The sequence below is a fragment of the Trichomycterus rosablanca genome, chromosome 7 (assembly GCF_030014385.1).
Source record: "Trichomycterus rosablanca isolate fTriRos1 chromosome 7, fTriRos1.hap1, whole genome shotgun sequence".
Lineage (NCBI taxonomy): Eukaryota > Metazoa > Chordata > Actinopteri > Siluriformes > Trichomycteridae > Trichomycterus > Trichomycterus rosablanca.
In genome coordinates, this window is record NC_085994.1 from 13,639,896 (window position 1) to 13,663,543 (window position 23,648).

Consider the following 23,648-nt stretch of genomic DNA (forward strand, 5'->3'; position numbering starts at 1 on the left):
AGACGATCACTCATCTATTGCTGCTGTTTGAGTTGGTCATCTTCTAGACCTTCATCAGTGGTCACAGGACGCTGCCCACGGGGGGCTGTTGGCTGGATATGAACAAAGATCTTCTGTATAGTAAGTGGAGCTGATAAAATGGACAGTGAGTGTAGAAACAAGGAGGTGGTTTTAATGTTATGGCTGATCGGTATATACAAACCATTAAAATCACATATTCTTCTTGGCTGAATGATATGGCAGATCTCATGAGCAATGAGTTGTATATGTCAAATACATATACAGCCACAATGTTCTAATGATCAATATACTAATAAAAAAATACAATCTACTTCTGTTGATGCATTATGGTAGTTTGCTAAAAAGTAGTTTGATGAAATCATAGACATCATTCCGTTAAAAAAATAAGATTAAAAAGATTATACAGATGTTTTAAAGTTTTTCTCTATACATTAGAAATTTCGGACGACTGAGTTGGGTAGAAATCAGTAACTAAAGAGATTCAGTGTTGAAATAATGAAGCCTTTGATTTGATTAATTACACAGTATCATCTTTCTACTGTGTGTATTATATTTAAATAGTTTATTTTTAAATAAAACTGAATTTTAACATATTTTAACCATAACTGTAACCACTATGACTTTTTCAGGCTTCGAGCTTCAAGTTGTTTAAAGAAGTTGTGGTGGAGGATTCATCATGAAGCACCTGTCCATCTCTAAATGGCTCAGTCAGCTGGGTCTGCCGCAGTACTGCCCACTGTTTGATGAGGAATATGATGGTGTCGAGGTGAGATACTCAATATAAAGACTATACACTGATGAGCCATAACATTAAAACCACCTCCTTGTTTCTACACTCACTGTCCATTTTATCAGCTCCACTTACCATATAGGAGCACTTTGTAGTTCTACAATTACTGACTGTAGTCCATCTGTTTCTCTACATACCTTTTTAGCCTACTTTCACCTTGTTCTTCAATGGTCAGGACCCCCACAGAGCAGGTATTATTTAGGTGGTGGATCATTCTCAGTCCTGCAGTTACAGTGACATGGTAGTGGTGTGTTAGTGTGTGTTGTGCTGGATAAGACACAGCAGCGCTGCTGGAGTTTTTAAATACCGTGTCCACTCACTGTCCACTCTATTAGACACTCCTACCTAGTTGGTCCACTTTGTAAATGTAAAGTCTGAGATGATCGCTCATCTATTGCTGCTGTTTGAGTTGGTCATCTTGTAGACCTTTATCAGTGGTCACAGGACGCTGCCCACGGGGTTCTGCTGGCTGGATATTTTTGGTTGGTGGACTATTCTCAGTCCAGCAGTGACAGTGAGGTGTTTAAAAACTCCATCAGCGCTGCTGTGTCTGATCCACTCATACCAGCACAACACACACTAACACACCACCACCATGTCATTGTCACTTTAGTGCTGAGAATGACCCACCACCCAAATAATACCTACTCTGTGGGGGTCCTGACCATTGAAGAACAGCATGAAAGAGGGATAACAAAGCATGTAGAGAAACATATGGACTACAGTCAGTAATTGTAGAACTACAAAGTGCTTCTATATGGTAAGTGGAGCTGATAACATGGACAATGTGTGTATAAACAAGGAGGTGGTTTTAATGTTATGGCTAATCGGTGTACTTCCAGGAACAACTCGTAATGAACTCATATAAATGTGTCTGCCTGAACGAAATAATTATGAGACCATATATCCGGCATAATATAGACCAGAATTCTGAGCTGCTGTGTAATTTGTGTCACTGGAACTGTAATCATTTGGGAGTGACACTGTTGCCAAAAAGCAACATGGGTTTTAAAGACTGAGTTTGATTTTCCCCTCTGGTCATTGTCCAAGTATGCATATGGGTTTGTGTGATGCAAAAGGTGGGGTGGCTACATTAAATTACCCACAGGCCTGTGTGAGCAAAATGGAATGCAAAGAATTGGGCACATTTATTTAACTTTGTTTTTTCTCATTAGTGCTGCTTTAAGGCTGTCAAAACACATTTCCAAGGATGGATGGATCATAACATGTTAGAACCTTTACAGATATACAAATTTAGCTGGCTATGTCGTAATAGAGGCATCTCCATGAAGGAAGGCTTTTGGAAGTGCAGCATTTTAAAATTAATTTTGTAAAGGTTGTTTTACTATTAACAACAACTGTTAACATAAAATTTTTACAAATACTGCTGTAGTTATGGGAAATATTAACTCATGGGTTGTAGTGATGCACCCACATTGGTCATTATGTCTAGAAACGTGTTACTAGTCTCTATTCTAATCCTGGCTGTCATTATGATAAATTATTGCTTATTGTTTAGTTTTCTCACGGTATACTATTTTTTATTATTAGTTTAGCTTTATTTAATCCCAATTTATTTGATCAAGATATTATCTAGACCTCCCAAGAAGTCTCACTTTGGAATCTTGGTTTAATAGTTTGCTTCTCATTGAAATTCTCATAGAGTTTTTTCTTGCCACTATTGCTCTAGTCTGCTAATTAGGCGGATTTGACATGCCCATTACAAGTATACACTGATCAGCCATAACATTCAAATGACCTTTTTGTTTCTACACTCACTGTCCATTTTATCAGCTCCACTTACCATATAGAAGCACTTTGTAGTTCTACAATTACTGACTCCATCTGTTTCTCTACATGCTTTTTTAACCTGCTTTTGGTTCTTCAATGGTCAGGACCTCCACAGGACCACCACAGAGTAGGTATTACTTAGGTGGTGGATCATTTTCATCACTGCAGTGACACTGACATGGTGGTGGTGTGTTATAAGACACAGCAGTGCTGATGGAGTTTTTAAACACCTCACTGTCTCTGCTGGACTGAGAATAGTCCACCAACCAAAAATATCCAGCCAACAGCACCCTGTGGGCAGCATCCTATGACCACTGATGGTCTCAAAGATGACCAACTCAAACAGCAGCAATAGATGAGCGATTGTCTCTGACCTTACATCTACAAGGTGGACCAACTAGGTCTAATAGAGTGGACAGTGAGTAGACACTGTATTAAAAAATTCCAGCAGTGCTGCTGTGTCTGATCCACTCATACCAGCACAACACATGCAGAGAAACAGATGGACTACAGTCAGTAATTGTAGAACTACTACTAAGTGCTTCTACATGGTAAGCGGAGCTGATAAAATGGACAGTGAGTGTAGAAACAAGGAGGTGGTTTTAATGTTGTGGCTGATCGGTGTAGTTATAGTGTACAGCACTAGCATTGTGCTCATTAATGTGGAAATAAATATTTATTGTATAAACATTGTCCCAAAGTGTATCATGGCAAAGCGGATTTGGGAGTTTTGCAAAAGGCCTCTGCGGGAGATGGGTCTTGGTGAGGTCACAGAAATATTGCTCATGCACTTGGCAATAGGGATCTTTAGAATCCTTCTAACTTCTTTCCACTGAAATTCCTCAGTATGTAACACATGCACATACGCTTCTTAAGAACACTATCATTATAAGGTTTTGCCGTGCAATAGCAAGGAATGCAAAGATAAACATCTACACTGTTACTAACTTCTACCTGAGATCTGGGGCAGCACGGTGGCTAGCACTGTCGCCTTACAGCAAGAAGGTCCTGGGTTCGATCCCCAGGTGGGGCGGCCCGGGTCCTTTCTGTGTGGAGTTTGCATGTTCTCCCCATGTCCGCAGAGGTTTCCTCCGGGTGCTCCGGTTCCCTCCCACAGTACAAAGACATGCAAGTGAGGTGAATTGAAGACACTAAATTGTCCATGACTGTGTTCGATATAACCTTGTGAACTGATGAACCTTGTGTAATGAGTAACTACCGTTCCTGTCATGAATGGAACCACAGTGTGAAACATGATGTTAAAATCCTAATAAACAAACAAACATTACCTGAGATCTGTTTGTTCTCCATATGACAGAAACAAGACAAGTCCATCATCAGCTGAAACTGAGACTGAATGTTTTACCTGCATTTTTTCTGCTCATTCCTCATTCATCCCCCATAGCCCTAAGCTTAAACTGTAAAAGCTAACCTTACAGCTTCAACGTGATGTGATGATGGAGCTATTCTAAGATCGTAAACAGTAGCACACGCCTTTCTTCATCCAACACACAAGCACACACATTACTGTAACCTCCGCCCTGATACAGCCATGCATGCCCCTGTCAGCCTGTTGGCATTCCCGGTGTTAAAGCTTCATTCCACCATGCTGACCAAGATACAAAAGCATGAGCAGCATGCTGTTCAGGTTCACCGAGTTTGTTTGTGTTAGCACCTCTACAGTGGTAAGAGAGGTCCAAGCTCAGGTGCTGGAACAAGATTTAGGGGGAAACTATAACTGATGGTGTTCTGTAATTCAAAGTCAGGTTGTTCTTTAAATGGTTTGGCAAAACATCTAAGAAAATGTCAACGTTTTTCATTTTACTAATACTGTTTGACAGTTTATTTATTACACTTCTCACTGTTATCCTATTACTGTAAGCGTATCGTATTTTTAATTAACTGGCACTGGTGGTGTATGCATTTCTTTTTAGAGCTGCTTTTGCAGGGGGACGTCATTTCTTGGACTTTTCTTTTAGGTATTTTTAGCTGAAAAGCTTATGCTTGTAACTCACTCAATCATGTTAAGCAGGTGAAGTTTCTTCACAAGTGGGGGCCAAGTAGTTTTTGTGTTGGCATTCTGGTCAGACCAAACAGTGTAAAATCCAGTGTGACACCAAAAGGTTTGCCACAAACTGTAATACAATAATTAAATAAATTAATAAAAATTTTAGCAGACACGATTGGCTAATGTCTGCCAGGTGTAGATAGATGATAAATAATGGAAAGCAGTGTGTATCTCTGCGTATGCGATACTGATCCCTGTGTGAAGCTGCCTCGTGCAGGTGAAAAGAAGCAGTTGTCAACCACACGTGTTCTGGAGTGTCAGGTACGGCACAGGTATGTGTGGGTTTCCTCCAGGGGCTCCAGTGTCCTTCCACAGTCCAAAGACATGCACTTAGGTTAACTGGAGATACTAAATTGTCGTAGGTGAATGTGTGTGTGATTGTGATAAACTGGCAACCTGTCCAGGGTGGCGACCTTGATTCGGATAAAAGTGGTGGTGAAACAAAGAATAAATTTTTATTATTATTATTGGACTACAAAAGGCATCAGTTTTTATAGGTTTTAATTGATTAAAGTTATATTATAAAGTGTATATAATATTTAAACATTTTTAAAAGCACCATCAATAATTATTGTATATAATACTTTAAGTATACTTAATAATGCAGTAAACACTCAGTCACTAGTCTCTAGTCACTAGTTTCTGAAGACGTTAAAAAGCAAACATTTGAACCAGCGTATAACTGTACCATAAGCTTTATGTGTACTGTAATGCCTGCCTCGTGTGTATGTGTGTAAGACTGGGTCACAGGTTTTATAGAGGAACTAGTAAATTGTTTTTCTTTTACTCTTAGGCAACGCTGAAATACAGAACTTGACACAGGCTTGCTGGTGTCTTTCTGATTCACAGGGCTACTTTTAACAAAAGTGGTCAGTCATGTCCGTCATCTGCTGTCTGTACTGAAATTAGTCGTCTAGGTTATTCAGTGTTTTTCTGTGTCTTGTCTTCAAAGATGGTTTAGACAACGCTTTTAAGACTATATTTACATTCATGTTACATTCTGCCAAACAGTTACCCCAGTGCCAATGAGTAGCAACATTTAGAATATATTGCTTATTGATGACCGTGATGTCATTGACATTCATTCATTCATTCAATGTCTGTTTTACCACCACATTATTCTACTCAGGGTGTCCTGAGGGTTTCACTGGATGAAAGGTAGGAAACATCTTAGGCAGGTCACCAGTCCATCACAGGGCAAACACACACACATATTCACAAATACACACATTCACCAATTCATTCACACCTAGTTTTTTTTAATAGCTCCAATTAACCTAACATAGAAAGGACCCAAACCATTCCACCTGGAAATCGAACTTGGGACCTTCTTGCTATGGCAACAGTGCTACCCACCGAGCACTGTCGCCTCACAGCAAGAAGGTCCTGGGTTCGATCCCCAGGTGGGGTGGTCCGGGTCCTTTCTGTGTGGAGTTTGCATGTTCTCCCCATGTCTGCATGGGTTTCCTCCGGGTGCTCCGGTTTCCTCCCACAGTCTAAAGACATGCAAGTGAGGTGAATTGGAGATACAAAATTGCCCATGACTGTGTTCGATATAACCTTGTGAACTGATGAATCTTGTATGACCAGTAATTACCGTTTCTGTCATGAATGTAACCAAAGAGTGTAAAACATGACGTTAAAATCCTAATCAAACAAACTCTGACACTCAGGTGACCAGTGAAGAATTAATAACCTCATCAAATATTTTCCCACCCTAACAATTTACAGTAAACTCTCTGAATAATCTTAAGTTATGCGTCATTACAATTTATCTACTTTACAAGCCAAACAGCTCTATTGCGTAACCTGGATGATCTGAGCATCAAATCTAACCTAATAAAATCACTGCAATTTACAATGTGTTATGCCTCTGACTCTGCTAACCACTGATAACTCAACATTCCTGTTATGTGTCTGATGCTGCTTTTTATTAAACTGTAGCTGACAGCCCGCTGATTAATGTTCCTCGTATCACCTCTGTAATGAGACTGCAGTATCACACATCTGCCTGCATTAAGCAAAGCAATAATTAAATGTTCATTTCTGATCCATATCTGTAGACATCAGGCAAAAAGGTTTGATCTTAATGTGTCCATGTAAAGCTGCACTGGCTAATTAATGCATTTTATACATTTTCAACTACTGGAAGTAAATAGTTGAAAGAAGAGACTGAATAAGCTTAATGAAGGATAGAAACCATCCCACCAGCTTCTGAATAGCAAAGTGAAGGTGATAGCACTGAAGTGATGGATTACTGATGGCCTGGTTAGGTTGTGGAATCTGAAAAGTGAAGGCTGGTCATGATGTGATACTGTCAGCAATCATGAGTGTTGCTTGGGTGCTACTAATTACTTAATGATTACAGGAGTCAGTGACTGGAAAACATCACATTTCTGACAGCACATTAAGGCGTGCACCTAAAATAAACAAAAAATATAAACGTTTGCTGGTTTGCTGGTTTTCAAGACAGTAAGATGTTTCAATAGACATGAAGGCTGTGTAGTAAACAGAAAAAATAAATAAAAAAACATGAGAAATAAGAATTTTTTGTTGTCTTTGACAGCTTTAAAAGCTTATTTTCCATCAAGCAATTGGTTACAGCGTAGTTACATCATCTACTTTAAAAATGCAACATCATAAAAATGTATTTACAAAGTCAAAATTAAAACGTTATTGTAAAATGTGACCTACCATATAGAAGCATTTTGTAGTTCTACAATTACTTACTGTAGTCCATCTGTTTCTCTACATTCTTTTTTAGCCTGCTTTCACCCTGTTCTTCAATGGTCAAGACCCCCACAGGACCACTACAGGGCAGGTATTATATAGGTGTTGGCTCATTCTCAGCACTGCAGTGACACTGACATGGTGGTGGTGCGTTAGTGTGTGTTGTGCTGGTATGAGTGGATCAGACACAGCAGCGCTGATGGAGTTTTTAAACACCTCACTGTCACTGCTGGACTGAGAATAGTCCACCAACCAAAAACATCCAGCCAACAGCACCCCGTTGGCAGCGTCCTGTGACCACTGATGAAGGTCTATAAGATGACCGACTCTAACAGCAGCAATAGATGAGCGATCGTCTCTGACTTTACATCTACAAGGAGGACAAACTAGTTAGGAGTGTCTAATAGAGTGGACAGTGAGTGGACATGGTATTTAAAAACTCCAGCAGCACTGCTGTGTCTTATTCACTCAAACCAGCATAACACACACTAACACACCACCACCATGTCATTGTAACTGCAGTGCTGAGAATGATCCACCACTTAAATAATACCTGATCTGTGGTGGTCCTGTGGGGGTCCTGACCATTGAAGAACAGGGTGAAAGCAGGCTAAAAAAGTATTTAGAGAATAGATGGACTACAGTCAGTAATTGTAATTGTAAAGTGCTTCTGTATGGTAAGTGGAGCTGATAAAATGGACAGTGAGTGTAGCAACAAGGAGGTGGTTTTAATGTTATGGCTGATCGGTGTATATATTAACTACAGTATTTAGTGAGTTTATAGTGTCAAAACAGACTATTTCACCTGCGAAAACCTCTGCATCTGTTTTTCCTGTACTAACACAAGCCTGAAACACCTTGCTGTATGCAGAAGCCTGGAATTTTAATAATAACTGTAATTAACACACAAACTGGATGATGACAGTAAACGCCATATGGCAGCTTTTCAGAGCAAACAAGCTAACTGATTATGTTGTTTGGTGTTTTAGAAGGGTCTACTTTCAGGGTTGATGTGGGATCACACACGACACTGACAGTGTGAGGGTGAATATTGATTTGAGAGGGTTTTCTATCATCATAGCTTGTTGTATTCAGATGTGGACTGGGAGGAGACCAAGAAATCAGAACAGATGCACAACAAACCCATACCAGCATCGGACGTAATCTGCACTTGCTTGCTCTACAAACAAGACTGTAAACCAGGGTCTGATGAAAGGGAAAAAAAAAGAAAGAATAGTTGTTGATAGAAGGGATTTGACTAGGTTGTGATTGGCCTCATGGAGATTGCTAGATAACACACACAATAAGCTTAATGCAGCGCATTTCTGTTTCTCCAGCATTGGATCAACACCAGCTACACCTCACTGCCCTGTTTTCATCTAACAAAAATCTAAAAAGATAACACTGGACCAAGACTGAGACATTTCACACAGAACTTAGGTTAGGACTGTAGGAACTGCCAAACGTATGTAGACACACTTCATAACCTGGGGCATGAAAAATTGGTTAGACCCATGCTGCTATTCTAGCCTCTACTAATTTGGGAAGGCGTTTCACTAATTTTAGAACATGACTGTAGTTCTTCACATGTATTCAGACACTACAGCTAATTCCATTTCAAAAGTCATCACAAAAAAATGGAAGCACAAAGTTTTTTATGCTGATGTATGCATTACAATTTCCCCTTAAATGGGGAACTAAACCATCCAAAATTCCTCTAAACTTTTACAGTTGGCAATATGTATTACGGCAGGCAGTATTCTCTTGTAATAAAGATGTTAATAAAAGTGGTTCAGAAATGTTTCAAATACTGTGTTGCACATACATCACTCACCCAAGGTTTGGCATTAAGCATTTTGATCTTAGGCCTGTGTGCAGATGCTTCATGTGGTAATGTTGGGCTGAGGCATCCTGAAATGCCTCTGTGGTTCAACTAAGGATAAGTTCTATGAGCTGCTTTTGCTCCTAGATGTTTCACTAAAAAGGAAACATTTGCACAGAGGTATATAGAGATGTATACACCGATCAGCCATAACATTTCTACACTCACTGTCCATTTTATCAGCTCCACTTACCATGTAGAAGCACTTTTTTGTTCTACCATTACTGACTGTAGTCCATCAGTTTCTCTGCATGCTTTGTTTTAAATACTGTGTCCACTCACTGTCCACTCTATTAGACACTTCTACCTAGTTGGTCCACCTTGTAGATGTAAAGTCAGAGACGATTGCTCATCTATTGCTGCTGTTTGAGTTGTTCATCTTCTAGACCTTCATCAGTGGTCACAGGACGCCGCCCACGGGGTGCTGTTGGCTGGATATAATTGGTTGGTGGACTATACTCAGTCCAGCAGTGACAGTGAGGTGTTTAAAAACTCCAGCAGCGCTGCTGTGTCTCATCCACTCATACCAGCAGAACACACACTAACACACCACCACCATGTCAGTGTCACTGCAGTACTGAGAATGACCCACCACCCAAATAATACCTGCTCTGTAGTGGTCCTGACCACTGAAGAACAGCATGAAAGGTGGCTAACAAAGCATGCAGAGAAACAGATGGACTACAGTCAGTAATTGTAGAACTACAAAGTGCTTCTATATGGTAAGTGGAGCTGATAAAATGGACAGTGCATGTAGAAACAAGGAGGTGGTTTTAATGTTATGGTTGATTGGTTTAATGCCACTAAGTCAACAGTTTTTCCTAAAAAGTCCTGGGTTACTCACTGTGCATGTGCTCAATCTCACCACCTACATTTAGACTTCTCTTATATTGTCTCACAAGGGAACAACTGAACCTAAAACAAAACACAATAAAATGTTTTCCAGCACAGGCAGCAATGCTGAGTTTTATTTTCCATGTAAAAAAGGTCACGGCAGTAACGACCATGACTTACGTTTTAGCATTACGTGTTTGTGTGGAAACAGTCTGGAGAAAACTAGTCAGATGTAATGGTTACTGTTTGAGAAACTTTAACCCTGTAGCATCCATCTACCCCTATGTTCTATTACTTAGTCTACCTCTTTCTATTTATTCCTTTTTAGGACCTTTTGCATCTGACAGAGATGGACCTGTTGGGGTTGGGGGTCCATAGTAGACTTCATCGCATCCACATCCTCTCAAGCATCCAGGTTCTGCGGGAGAGGGAGACAAAAAGAGGTCAGTGGCCCTATAAGGGACTTTATACTGTTTTTAAACAGAGGCTGTACATATGTAGACTTCTTCCATAAAAATGTGTAAAGTGTCTTATTACATAAATTAGCCATAATAACATTGTAGGAGAGTGAAATTAAGGCTTTCCTAATGACAGTACTGAGAATAAATTAATCTGATACATTTAATGTCCACATTAATTAATTGAAACATGTATACTTTGTCATTTACTTTATCATGGTTAGGGTCAGTGCCTTCCCCAGAAAAAAAGCACCACACTCACACATTTACTGACTGACTCAATTACTCACAGACTCACACACATTTTATAAGTCAAATAAATTAGTAAAATACTAAAAATTGCAATATACTTAGTAAGAGCTACATTGACAATGCTAATGCTATCAAAATTTACCTTAAGCAGATTTAGCTACACTATGTAGCCAAAAGTATTTGGACACCTGACCATGACCTTGTTGGACATTCCATTTTTAAAACGAATAGTATTATTACAGAGTGACCTGTGTGGTATTTTAAGCTATAACAACAGCTACTCTTCTGAAAAGGCTTCTCACAAGACTTTGAAGTATGCCTGCAGGAATTTGTGCCCAAGTAGTCAAAGATCTTGTATGGCTGGGCACTGATGTTGGTCAAGAAAACCTCAATTAATGTTCCAGTTCATTCCAAAGCTATTCAGTAGGGCTGAGGTCAGGGCTCTGTGTGGGCCACTGGAGTTTCTTTAAATCAAGCTTTGTGTAGGTCTATAAAGACATAAAGAAGTCATGCTGGAACTGAAAAAGACTTTCCTTGAACTGTTGCTGCAAAGTTGGAAGCATATAATTGATTTATTATCAAGCTGTAGCCTAGTGGTTAAGGTATTGGACTAGTAATTAGAAGGTCGCTGGTTCAAGCCTCACAACTGCCAGGTTGTTGCTGTTGGGCCCTTGAGCAAGGCCCTTAACCCTCAATTGCTTAGAATGTTTACTGTAACTGTACTGTAAGTCGCTTTGGATTAAAGCGTCTGCTAAATGCCAAAAATATCAAATGTCAATTTATTACACCTGTTAGCAAGTGTCGTCGCTGAAACGCATAAATTCAATAATCAGAAAAGGTGTCCCAATACTTTTGTTTAAATAGTGTATATAACTAAACACATTTAATAAATGCATTATGGGGGTGCTTGGGTGGTGTAGCAGTACACCACTCTAGCCCACCTGTGCTCAAATCTCAAGTTTGAGTATCAGCACTGCTCCCGGCTTGCTTACCACATACACACAGACATGACTGGCTAACGTCTGCTAGATGGGAGGGCCGGAGTTATTCCTCACTACTGCTGCAATTACGGCCTCTGTTGGCTGGTCGATGGCGCCAGCACAGAGATCTCTGTATGTGATACTGGTGTGAGTGGACCTGCCATGTGCAGGTGAAAAGAAGCAACTGGCAATGGTCCATGTGTCAAAGGGGCATGTATTATGTACGACCCAACTCGGCCAGTAGGGGTCTGCAGCAGTGGAGGAGAGATATAAGCAGGGTTACTGAATATGACTATATTAAAGAAAAAAAGGAAAAAAAGCATGAATAATATAAAAAAAAGTACATTTTGAATTATATGTATGACATTATATTGGAACTGAGTAAAAATGTAAAACTGGCCTTTTCACCACTACCACTTCATTTTGTCAGTAGGAAACAGGGTTTTCTCCATTCAAACCCAAACAATTCATCCCCAAAATAATAGGCCGATAAAATAAGAGCAGAACGTCTTATCTTCATTCGGATGGTTTTTCTAGCTGTGTTGTGTCACTGATGGCCTTGTGCTCCCTCTCAGTCTCTGCCATCCCACAATCTCTCTTTTTCTTCCTTTGTTTGTGTTGGACAGCCTGGCTGTCAGGGTCTAGTGGCTACATTAATCTTGCTTATAGAGGAAAGAGAGTCTGTGGGGTTTGGTATGATGCTGCGGGTCCTAATACTTTATTTTGTGTCCTCTGGGCAGAGAAACTGGACTACATCAACAGGATTAAGTAAACCTAAACCAGCCAGCAGAGAGGATGTGTGAGTGAGGTTTTGCTGGCTAACGTTCATGTAACAGCCAACTTCTATTAAAACTGCAAAATCAGGTGATGTCTGTACTGAGTTTGGTAATAAAAAGGAATGACAATCATGTTTCACAACTGAGGTAACTGTGGATAATGTTCATCAAGTGACTCCCGAGGCTGAGGAGTGAGTTAGAAAAAATATGTGGTTCAGTGCTGTAAAACAGTAATTGCTCCGTTTTTGATTGGTTATTTCATATATACACTGATCAGCCATAACATTAAAACCACCTTCTTGTTTCTACACACCCACAGTGTGTACACCCCCACAGGACCACCACAGAGCAGGTATTATTTAGGTGGTGGATCATTCTCAGCACTGCAGTGGTACTGACATGGTGGTGGTTTGTTAGTGTGTGTTGTGCTGGTATGAGTGGATCAGACAAAGCAATGCTAATGGAGTTTTTAAACCTCTCACTGTCACTGCTGGACTGAGAATAGTCCACCAACCAAAAATATCCAGCCCGTGGGCAGCGTCCTGTGAGCACTGATGAAGGTCTAGAAGATGACCAACTCAAACAGCAGCAATAGATGAGCGATCGTCTCAGACACTCCTACCTAGTTGTTCCATTTTGTAGATGTAAAGTCAAATAGAGTGGACAGTAAAAGGACATGGTATTTAAAAACTCCAGCAGCGCTGCTGTGTCTGATCCACTCATACCAGCACAACACACACTAACACACCACCACCATGTCAGTGTCACTGCAGTGCTGAGAATGATCCACCACCCAAATAATACCTGCTCTGTGGTGGTCCTGTGGGGGTCCACCCTGACAGCACACTTTTTTTATCTCTGTGCAGGCACCATCAATCAGCCAGCAGAGGTCGTAATTGCACTAGTTATGAGAGAGACCCTATCCGGCTTAATCCCACCCCTATCTAAACAACAGGCTAATTGTTGTTCATGTGGCTGCTCAGCCCAGCCAGCAGGCAAAGCTGAGACTCGATACGATGTATTTGAGATCCAGCTCTGGTTCCAGCGTGTGTTTTTACCGCTGCGCCACCTGAGCGGCCTGTTTATTAGGATTTAAGCGTCATGTTTTACACTTTGGTTACATTCATGACAGAAACAATGGTTACTCATTACACAAGGTTCATCAGTTCACAAGGTTATATCGAACTCAGTCTTGGACAATTCAGTGTCTCCAATTCACCTCACTTGCATGTCTTTGGACTGTGGGAAGAAACTGGAGCACCCGGAGGAAACCCACGCGGACACTGGGAGAACATGCAAACTCCACACAGAATAAACCCTGACCGCCCCACCTGGGGATCGAACCCAGGACCTTCTTGCTGTGAGGCGACAGTGCTACCCACTTAGCCACCGTGCCACCCGAGCTGTCTGGGACCTTTCTGGAGTTTGCATGTTTTGCCCAAGTCCATGTGGGTTTCCTCCAGGTGTTCCGGTTTTCTTCCGAAAAACATGCAGTCAGGTAACTGGAGATACTACAATTGCCCTTAGGTATTTGTGTGTATGTCAGTCCATCGCAGGGTGTTTATGTGTGTCTTGCGCCCATTAACAGCTGAAATAGGCTTCAGCACCTACTGCAACCATGATTAGGATAAACGGTTTAGAAAGTAAGTGAGTGAATATTTAAGCCTGGAGGCTTTATTACAGAAAAACATAAGCTGTTCTGCTAAAAGTTTAAGGACTAAGCTAATGGGGAGAAATATAAGTGTGAAATTATACAGCATGCAGGAATTAAGAGGACGGTGAAGCCATGCTGGCATCTGTGTCCAGAGAACACACAGTAACACAACACAGACAGGTTTACTGTCAACATAGATAGGATGTCATGCAAGGGCTTGCTTCCATCCCAATGTGTGTGCTGCACATTAACTAACTAACACACACACACACACACACACACACAAAGTGGCAGAAAGGAGGAGCTGGCACACGTTTGGAGATTGTAAACACCTCTCAACTCGACCTCAAATCTCCCAGGTACTACACCCTGAGGGCTAATGTTCGCTGTGTGTAATTAAATCCTACACCAACATGTGGAGACACACATACTTAAACACACTCAGCACATTCTGACAGGCTCAAGCTTGTTTAAAAGTATTTCATACAGTCTCCAATACACACTACAGCACTTCACTAGCTGACACACATGCCTGTTTCAAAATGTTGGTCATATTAAATTAGTGCTCTGATACCTCTTTTTTACTGACTGTGTTATACACACTGGTGCATACTAAAAATCTGGCCTGAAGCATTGCTACCTAACTGCAGATTCCAAAACAAATCAAAGGTTTAGATATTTTAGTAATGGCTTTTGACTCAACAGAATTATCATCATAGACTCCATCATAGAAAAATCTCTTTTCTGGGAAGCCCAAAATATGTTAATTATTTCTAGAGATGCATGAGTACCGATACTGGTATCGGGTATTTGCCCGATACCGCGCTCATTAACTTGTACTCGTACTCGCAAACGAGGCTCCGATACTGAACATCCGATACCGTGTGCCTAGTGCACGTTGCTGCGTTATGCCTAGTTCACACTACACGATTTTTGCCCTGATTTTCGCTCAGCGGCTGGTCGGCGCTAGAGCAACTCGGCGTTTGCTCGGCGATCAAAACTCACTTCGCTAAGTGTGAACTATCCAACAACTCGATCCGACCGGCTCGCCGAACGCTCGAGTTTTCTAGCATGTCAGATATCTGATCTCAGATGTGCGACTGGGAATGAGTGACATGTCGAACAGCCAATGAGAACACAGGATACGGTGTGAGGGGAAACGCAGGAGAGGAGTGTAAACAGGTGGGACAGGGGGATAATATAGTTTATATCAGAATACACCGGCACACACACACACGTTTTACAGTATTTCTGACCTGATCGTTCTCTACAAAACATAACAACAAAACACCAACATTGCAAAAATATTTATTAACCTCCAACTCACTACAGAACAATCCATGCTATTCGTGTTGCCAAATCCACTCAGATTCATTTATTTTTCCTCCTTGATTTCATCACGTCAGCGCACAAACACTTTGATCACTCGCTACTTGTTGACGTGCATTTTTGGACGTGGTATCATTAAATTTCTCGTCACTTCTCACGTGTGTTTTTGTTTAAAAAAAAAAGGTATTCTAAATAGGTATTGGTATTGGTATCGGTATCGGCAAGTACAAAAATACATGTACTTGTACTCGTACTCGGTTGGGAAAAAAATTGTATTGATGCATCCCTAATTATTTCCATGCTTTAAACCTATATGGCACAGCTGGATAATCCACTAGTTTTTAATCTCAGCTCTGCCACTGGTCTGCTGGGCTCCCCTAGCAGGCACAACTGGCAGTACCTGAAGCAGACAAAGTTGGCCACTAGTCTGCTGGGTGGAAAAAGACCTGACTAAAAAGTGAGTGGGATCTTTGATGCTATATAAGGACCATGGTTAGTAGCCCGAGGAGTCTGTACAGAAGTGGAGGAACGCAGAGATCAGTGCATGACTCATGCAAGAATCCACCATAGTACAGGTGAATAAGCAGGGGTCGGAGGACCCCACGCATCGGAAGGAGCGCCAGGTGAATATACACTACTCAGATGAGATCGGGGTCTCCAGCAGCAGAAGACTAATTGGCTATGCTAATTGTGAGAAAAATTGAGAAAATGCATAAATAAAAAATATAGAAAAAAAAAAACCTATAAGGTTGTCAGGTTTTTCTCTGTAACGTGGTCCTGGAAAATATAACGTGATAAAGCAGATTGCATTTTAAGCATACCAAATCTTTAAATAGAATTAATGTTTTGCTTGACAGTAACCCAAAAGGGCACGGTGGCTCGGTGGGTAGCACTGTCACCTCACAGCAAGAAGGTCCTGGGTTTGATTCCCAGGCGGGGCGATCCGGGTCCTTTCTGTGCGGAGTTTGCATGTTTTCCCCATGTCTGTGTGGGTTTCCAACGGGAGCTCCGGTTTCCTCCCACAGTCGAAAAACATGCAGTCAGATTAATTGGAGACACTGAAATGCCCTATAGGTGAATGGGAATGTGTGTGTGTGTGTGTGTGTGTGTGTCTGCCCTGCAATGGACTGGCGCCCCGTCCAGGGTGTTACTGTGTGCCTTGCGCCCATTGAAAAAAAAGCTGGGGTAGGCTCCAGCACCAAAGACTGCCATACACCCTTTCTAACATTCACACAGTTATAGCCGTCTGCTGCTTACTCAGAGACGGTGCAGAACTGTTTAAAACTGAGCCCCCAGCACCAGCATCTTGCTTGTGGAAAACATCTAAAAGTAGTAAAACAAGATTTTTCATCCTGTTCATTGTTTTATGCAATTTCATCAACAATAAAACTTATGCATTTTAAATAGGACCGTTTTATTTACAAAATCCTGACTTCACCAGCAAGCTGTTTGGAGGTGTGTTTGCTCATAGAGACCTTACAATGCAGACCACTGTCAGCTGTAAAGCTCTTCTATTGTTTTCTATGTGAAATGTTTCAGTTGTTTAAGGAGTCAACAGGAGGTCTGAGTAAACTAGCTCGGACACCTTTAACAGCTCATTTTGAATGCTGCTCCACCTCGTCCCACATCCTGTGAGAAATGCTAATGCTTTCACACAAAAGTATGCGAGGAGCTGCATTAGCTAACAGCTTCTGTAGCTTCCCAGGTTTATTCACATGGACAATCAGAGGTCAGAGTGGTCTCGGGGGTGACTTCCTCCCACAACCAATGATATCAGCACTGTTGTGGCTGTTCTTTATTCAGGGTGAGCTCCTACAAAATCTTCACCTCATCCATGAGCTACTGCTGAGAGTTATGATAACACGCTCGGAATGTGGGAACATCTATAAATTCAACACATTTGCTGATATCTGACGTTTCGTAATGGACAGTAATAAAGAAAAGCCAAAAGACTTCCAAAATAATTCCTTTTTTTTTTTTTTTTTTTTTTTATAAAGGATGGAAATTATTGCTGTTTTCCTTTGTATACTTTTTATTTTAGACAGATAAATAGATACTTTATTAATCCCGAAGATAATTAAGGAAATTAGGGAAAAACACACTAAATACACACTAAAAGGTGTAGTACAGACAAGAAAAGAAAAATGCATTATAAAATTACCCAACACAGAGATACTGAGTAGACTGCCACTGGCTGCGGCGCTGGAACTTGCATGTTATCATAACTCTTAACTTCTTTGTACACTTATATTTTTATTTAAATTATTGCTGTGTATATACTGTAGTTCAAAAGTTGTAACAGTGGTTTGTTGGCCCTGGTCAAAAAGAAAAGCTTACCCTATTTTAAAAATTGGAAATTTGTATTCCTATTAATATATTTCTATAATGTATATAAAAGAACCACCAACACAAAACAGTTCTGCCATAAATTATTTTCAAGTAAGCTCTAAATCAGTGTGGGCTTAAGTGCTGTCATGCAGTCTTAATGTTCAACCTAAATTTGTTGTAAATCAAACCTGTTTGGGGTAGAAAAGGTGGGGCATTCAAACCCAGCAACACTGGTTCATTGTAAGCAGTGGATAAAATATTATAAAATAAAATATAAAAATAAAATTATAAAAATAAGAAAGTCATAAACTGACTGAGGTGATAAGACCTAAGCATCACACAACCAAATACAATGTGTTCTGTATGTATATTTGACCTTTTTAGTAAAATTTTTGGAAAACTCACAATAGGGCGGCACGGTGGCTCAGTGGGTAGCACTGTCGCCTCACAGCAAGACGGTCCTGGATTCGATCCGCAGGTGGGGTGGTCCGGGTCCTTTCTGTGTGAAGTTTGCATGTTCTCCCAGTGTCTGCGTGGGCTTCCTCTGGGAGCTCCGATTTCCCCCCCACAGTCCAAAGACATGAAAGTGAGGTGAATTGGAGATACACAATTGTCCATGACTGTGTTTGACATTAAACTTGTGAACTGATTAATCTCTAGTGAGTAACTACCGTTTTTGTCATGAATGTAACCAAGTGTGTAAAACATGACGTTACAATCCTAATAAGTAAATTACTCACAATAAACCTAAGAAAGATTTTTATGGATGAAGAAATGTTTAGTGTTGTGGAATACATTCAAATCCAAAAACTGACAGGACTTTCAACCTCCTTACTGACTGTAGCCTATTTGTTTCCCCTGTAATCCCTTTGATCAATCAAAATGACCCCTGTTCACCAGATTATGTTCGAGTGCTGGACCATTATTAGCACTGCAATGACACTTGGGTAGTAAAGACATGATAGTGTGTATTGTATTAAGTGCAGCAGTGTTGTTGGGAGAAGAACAGTGGCCAAACCAAAAAAGCATTGTCCTGTAATCAGAAAGTGTTTAGTGATGAAAGACTAAAAGAAGATTAACACACATTATGCATGAAACATTGATTTATTTAATAAGATTTTAACCCCATGTTTTACACTTTGGTTACATTCATGACAGGACAGGTAATTACTGATTAAACAAGATTCATCAGATCAAGTCTTTAATGTCAAAAAAGACTGTGGTTAAATGTAGTGGACTAGTGATCAGCAGGTTGCTGTTTCAAACTCCACCACTGCCACAAGTTGCTACTGTTGGGCTTCTGAGCAAGATCCCTACCCCCCATTTGTTTGTACTTCATTCAGTCACTTCATCATGTTTTACACACTTTGGTTACATTCATGACAGAACAGGTTACTGGTTACTCAAGATTAATCAGTTCGGGTTCAATGTCAAACACAATTTTGTATCTCCAATTCACCTTGCTTGCATGTCTTTGGACTGTGGGAGGAAACAAGGGTAGAACATGCAAACACAAAAAGGACGTAGACCGATCCACCTGGAACCCTTCTTGCTGTGAGATGACACTTCTACCCACTGAGCCACTGTGCCACCCAAGTCACTTTAGATAAAATCATCTGCTAAATGCTATAATTGTTTACATTCATTTTACCAAAATTTATTTAATACAAAGCCACGCTGAGAATTCAGACTTTTTTTTGTTACTTTTTTGACAATGTAAATGTTTATTGCTGTCAGTGTTACTTGTGTATGCATGTATGGCACTGATTCAGCATTCAAGACGCCACTAGTGGGTGTTAAACGTATATTTAAATAGGTAGCTGGCATGCTGCCTTCCCTACTATTAGTACAGATTGCAGATTTGTAAGACTAAGTGGAAGCTCTTGCACACTGTCGGCACTTAGATGAATGCACTGCAAGGTCAAAAACACAGCTTTTAGGACTAAATATCTGGATGCAGGTATTCATTTTGCTGGGCTGGTGGCAGCTCAGTTCTGCAATAATGACGGCACTAAAACAACCACAACTGGACACCAGTCAGGACCTTCAAATGTTCAGCTTTGTGTTTAGATTGTGTTGGTTTGGAAAACACAGGCACACATTTGTGCATTGAAGTGCCTTACTGCATTTCTTAGCTTGTAAGTATTTGTTCAGTTAATATCACTAGTGTTTCTACAGTTCAGATCACAGTCAGATTACAATGTTCCTGTCATCTTTCCTGCCATACTGGATGCCATGTCAGGGCTCTAAAGCCTAAAATAATGCACTCCTTGAGATAGTAAATCTTAATGTCATCTTGAAACTACTAAAACGTTTCTGCAAATAGAGCATAGTATGCTTTTGTGTTGCGATTGCTTTTGTCAAAAGCACGGCAGCTACCGTCATCAAGCACTTTTGTTTGGTTGGCAAATATCTCTAGCAGTTGGGAGCTATTACTCTTTAAAATATTTGCAGGCTATTGAATGCCATTACGTGCTAGACCAAGCATTCCAGCTAATAAGCTCTTTGTGCCAAGTTTTTATTGAGGAGCATGTGTCATACAGGATCATAGTGTCTGGATCATCGTGTCATGTCATGTCAATATAGGAGAAGAAAAACTGTCAACGTTTCAGTAAGTCTGAGCACAAATGATTGGGTGTAAGAAAGCTTGGACTTGGTTTGGTATAGGAAAGGCTGTTCCAGGTTTGGTATAGGTAAGCTTGAGTTTGGTTAAGTATACGCAGCTGTGATATACTTTACACAGTAAATTTAAGCAATTATAGATCTAATGGCTTACTGTGAGTGATTGGTAGGCAGGCATAGAGTTGATGGCAGCAATATGTAATGTGAGAAGGCAGATGATGTTTAGTAATGCAAGTCATGTGAACTGACATTAGTTCCTGATGGAAACCACCAGCCATGAAGAAAATAATCCAAATTGCAGCATAGTGAGACAGAGGTCCAAAAATAGAATGAAGTAACTTTTTGATACAGAACTGTATTGTTAAAAACAAGACTGCTTTAGAATACTAACTTTCAAAGCAGTTTTTATTATGTGCCTTAAACTGACTGACTGTCGGTACTGGTAAATCCAACTTTTATAGACAAAAATTACAGAGAAAACACCTTGTTTTGTCAAATATGATATTTTAGGCTATCAAATCATGATAAAGTTTGGTATATAGAATCTCCAAGACAGGCATTGAGGCATTACGGCCTTGTATCCAAAGTGACTTGCATTTTTCTGACTGAATACAATTTAAGCAATTGAGGGTTAAGGGCCTTGTTTAAGAACCCACCACTGGCAACCTGGTGGTAGAGGGGCTTGAACCAGTGACCTTCTACAAGACATATCATTTTTGGTCATGTTGAACATGTGGAATAAACCAGTAACTTACTCTATGGTATTTACTTATTACAGCAGTATTTAACTTATTGAGTATAAAGATAATGCTAAAATATGCACTACATTTGTTGTATGTTGGGAATTCTGCCCATTTAGTCAAAAGGCATTTGTAAAGTCAGGCACTATTGTTGGATAGGCTTGGTTTACAATTGGTATTCCAATTTATATTATGAAGTGTTCAGTGGGTTTGAGGTCAAAAAAATAAATATTTCCCCTAGTATCATGTTTAAGCTCAGCTAACAACTTTACAAACTGAAGAAAAAATAAAAGTAGCACAGTATAGTAAGTCAGATACATTAGAATCAGAACTTAATGCTTATTTCCACTTGAAAGTGTACATTTATTTTTAACTGCTGTGGAATGTAGCTTTGAGAAAAATAACAGTACAGTTTACATTACATGCACTGATAAACTGCTCTTTCCTTTAGCCTTGGGCAGGGCTGTGGAGAAAAGCAAAAACTGTAAATGTCCTTCCAGGGATAAAAACAGAAGAGTGAGAGAAAGAGATGGTGGGAGAGATTCATTTTAGCTCTTACTTTATCGTGATTGACAGTGAAGACAGTGCTGGTGGCAGACGTGACTAATGGAACAGATTTAAGAGTCTGACTCAGAGATAATTAGAGATGGGAAGAATCCAGGAGTAATTTTCATAACACATTTTACTATCAGTAACGTTGTTTACTTAACTTCTCAGTATTCTCAGTCTACTTCTAGGCAATTGAAGATAATTTACACTTTTAAAGTACAGGTTTTGTGTGAGGGGATTCCTGACTATGGTTAAGACGATTTATTTAAATATTTGCCCTTAATTAAACCTGATGTTTAACTCAAAACATCACCTTTAGTTTGAGATCTGTGAAACTGAGCCAAACAATGATCTACTGTGGTGACCCCTAACGGGAACAGCAGAAAAAAGAAGTAGTAACTGGGGCAAAGTGTTAAAATGAAATTATAAAACAACATGCTTCCATAGACTTCAGTTTCCTTGTCACTTTAGGGCCATAAAAATATTTCATTTATTTGACAAAACACAGGAATACTGTTTATGTCTAGTTCACACTACACGATTTTTGCCCTGATTTTCGCTCGCCGACTGGTCGGCGCTAGATGTACCGGCTCGGGAGCAACTCTGTGTTCGCTCGGCGATCGAAACTCGGCTCTCAATCGCTGTGTGTGAACTACTCAACAACTCGATCCGAGCGACTCGCCAAGCATGTATATCTAGCATGTCAAGTATCTGGATATGAGTTGCCCAACTGGCAATGAGTGCTATGTCGAACAGCCAATGAGAATGCAAGATACGCTGTGAGGGGAAACGCAGGGGAGGAGTTGTAAAAAGGTGGGACAGGGGCATAATATAGTTTATATCAGAATACATCGGCGCACACACAAGTTTTACAGTATTTCTGACCTGATCGTTCTCTACAAAACACCAACTCTGCATTGCAAAAAATATTTATTATCCTCCAACTCACTATAGAACAATCCATGCTGTTCACGTAGCCAAATCCACTCGGATTCATTTATTTTTCCTCTTTGATTTTACGCTGCACATCAGCGCACAAACTTTGATCACTCGCTACTTGTTGACATGCATTTTTGGACGTGGTATCATCAAACCTTTCGTCACTTCTCGCGTTTGTTTTCGTGACAAAACGTAGTTTGGGAGACCAGAGAAGCTCGCCTGCGATTCCACTTGGTGATAGATGGTGTAGTGTGAAACCCCCTATCGCTGATCAGTTGTGTAGTGTGAAAGCCACACCGACTTGACAGACTCCCGATTATAAGAGATCTAGTTGTATAGTGTGAACTGTACAGCGACCTGACGACTTGGAAAGTTGTGTAGTGTGAACTTGGCATTAAATAGACATTAAAATGATTCTCAAATTGCAACAATTTGAAAAAAACTCAAAAATTGAATCTAATTGTTGCATTGTATGTTTTATATCATTCAATCAGATGCTTCTATATATTCTCATGCAGGGAACTTTCATGACCTCTGTGTTATCATCGCAACATTTCTGTTGGCATAAGGTCTTGTATATTTTCAAAAAAATGATATATAAAACATGTAATGCTTATAAATGGTATTTGGGTGTTACACATTTTAAATTAAATGTAATCTCACTGCACAAGCGAATATTTTTTCTGTGCCACTCAAGCGCTTTGTTTATATCTTCATTTATAAAACTTATTGTTAATGTGTTATTAGTAATTAAAAACTTGAAATTGGTAATAGATTACAATGCTGTTACAGCTATGTATTACTTTTATCTGTTCTACAGCAATGACTGCATCTACAATGCACAGGTTCCTTAACACAGTTATGATCCTTAGATAGTAAAAAGCCAGGACTGGGGGAGGGGTAGA

At 40.1% G+C, this 23,648-nt stretch overlaps 1 protein-coding gene and 1 long non-coding RNA gene across 5 annotated transcripts in view; one reads left to right on the forward strand and one right to left on the reverse strand.

The window, feature by feature from the left end:
* Window positions 1-23,648, forward strand: part of bcar3 (BCAR3 adaptor protein, NSP family member) — a 120,482-nt gene that overhangs the window by 16,142 nt on the left and 80,692 nt on the right. For 3 of the 4 annotated variants that reach the window (XM_062999027.1, XM_062999029.1, XM_062999028.1), the window contains exons 3-4: window positions 651-787; window positions 10,445-10,559. In XM_062999027.1, coding sequence (XP_062855097.1) covers window positions 698-787; window positions 10,445-10,559 — 205 coding nt within the window. In that variant the 5' untranslated portion in view covers window positions 651-697. Of the gene's footprint in view, window positions 1-650; window positions 788-10,444; window positions 10,560-12,546; window positions 12,606-23,648 lie in introns of those variants that run through there. The other variant, XM_062999030.1, reaches the window with a different exon arrangement.
* LOC134318210 (uncharacterized) overlaps window positions 10,453-23,648 on the reverse strand; it is a 64,053-nt gene continuing 50,857 nt past the window's right edge. The window contains exon 3 of the long non-coding RNA XR_010013348.1: window positions 10,453-10,534. This is a non-coding gene — a long non-coding RNA (uncharacterized LOC134318210). The remainder of the gene's footprint in view (window positions 10,535-23,648) is intronic.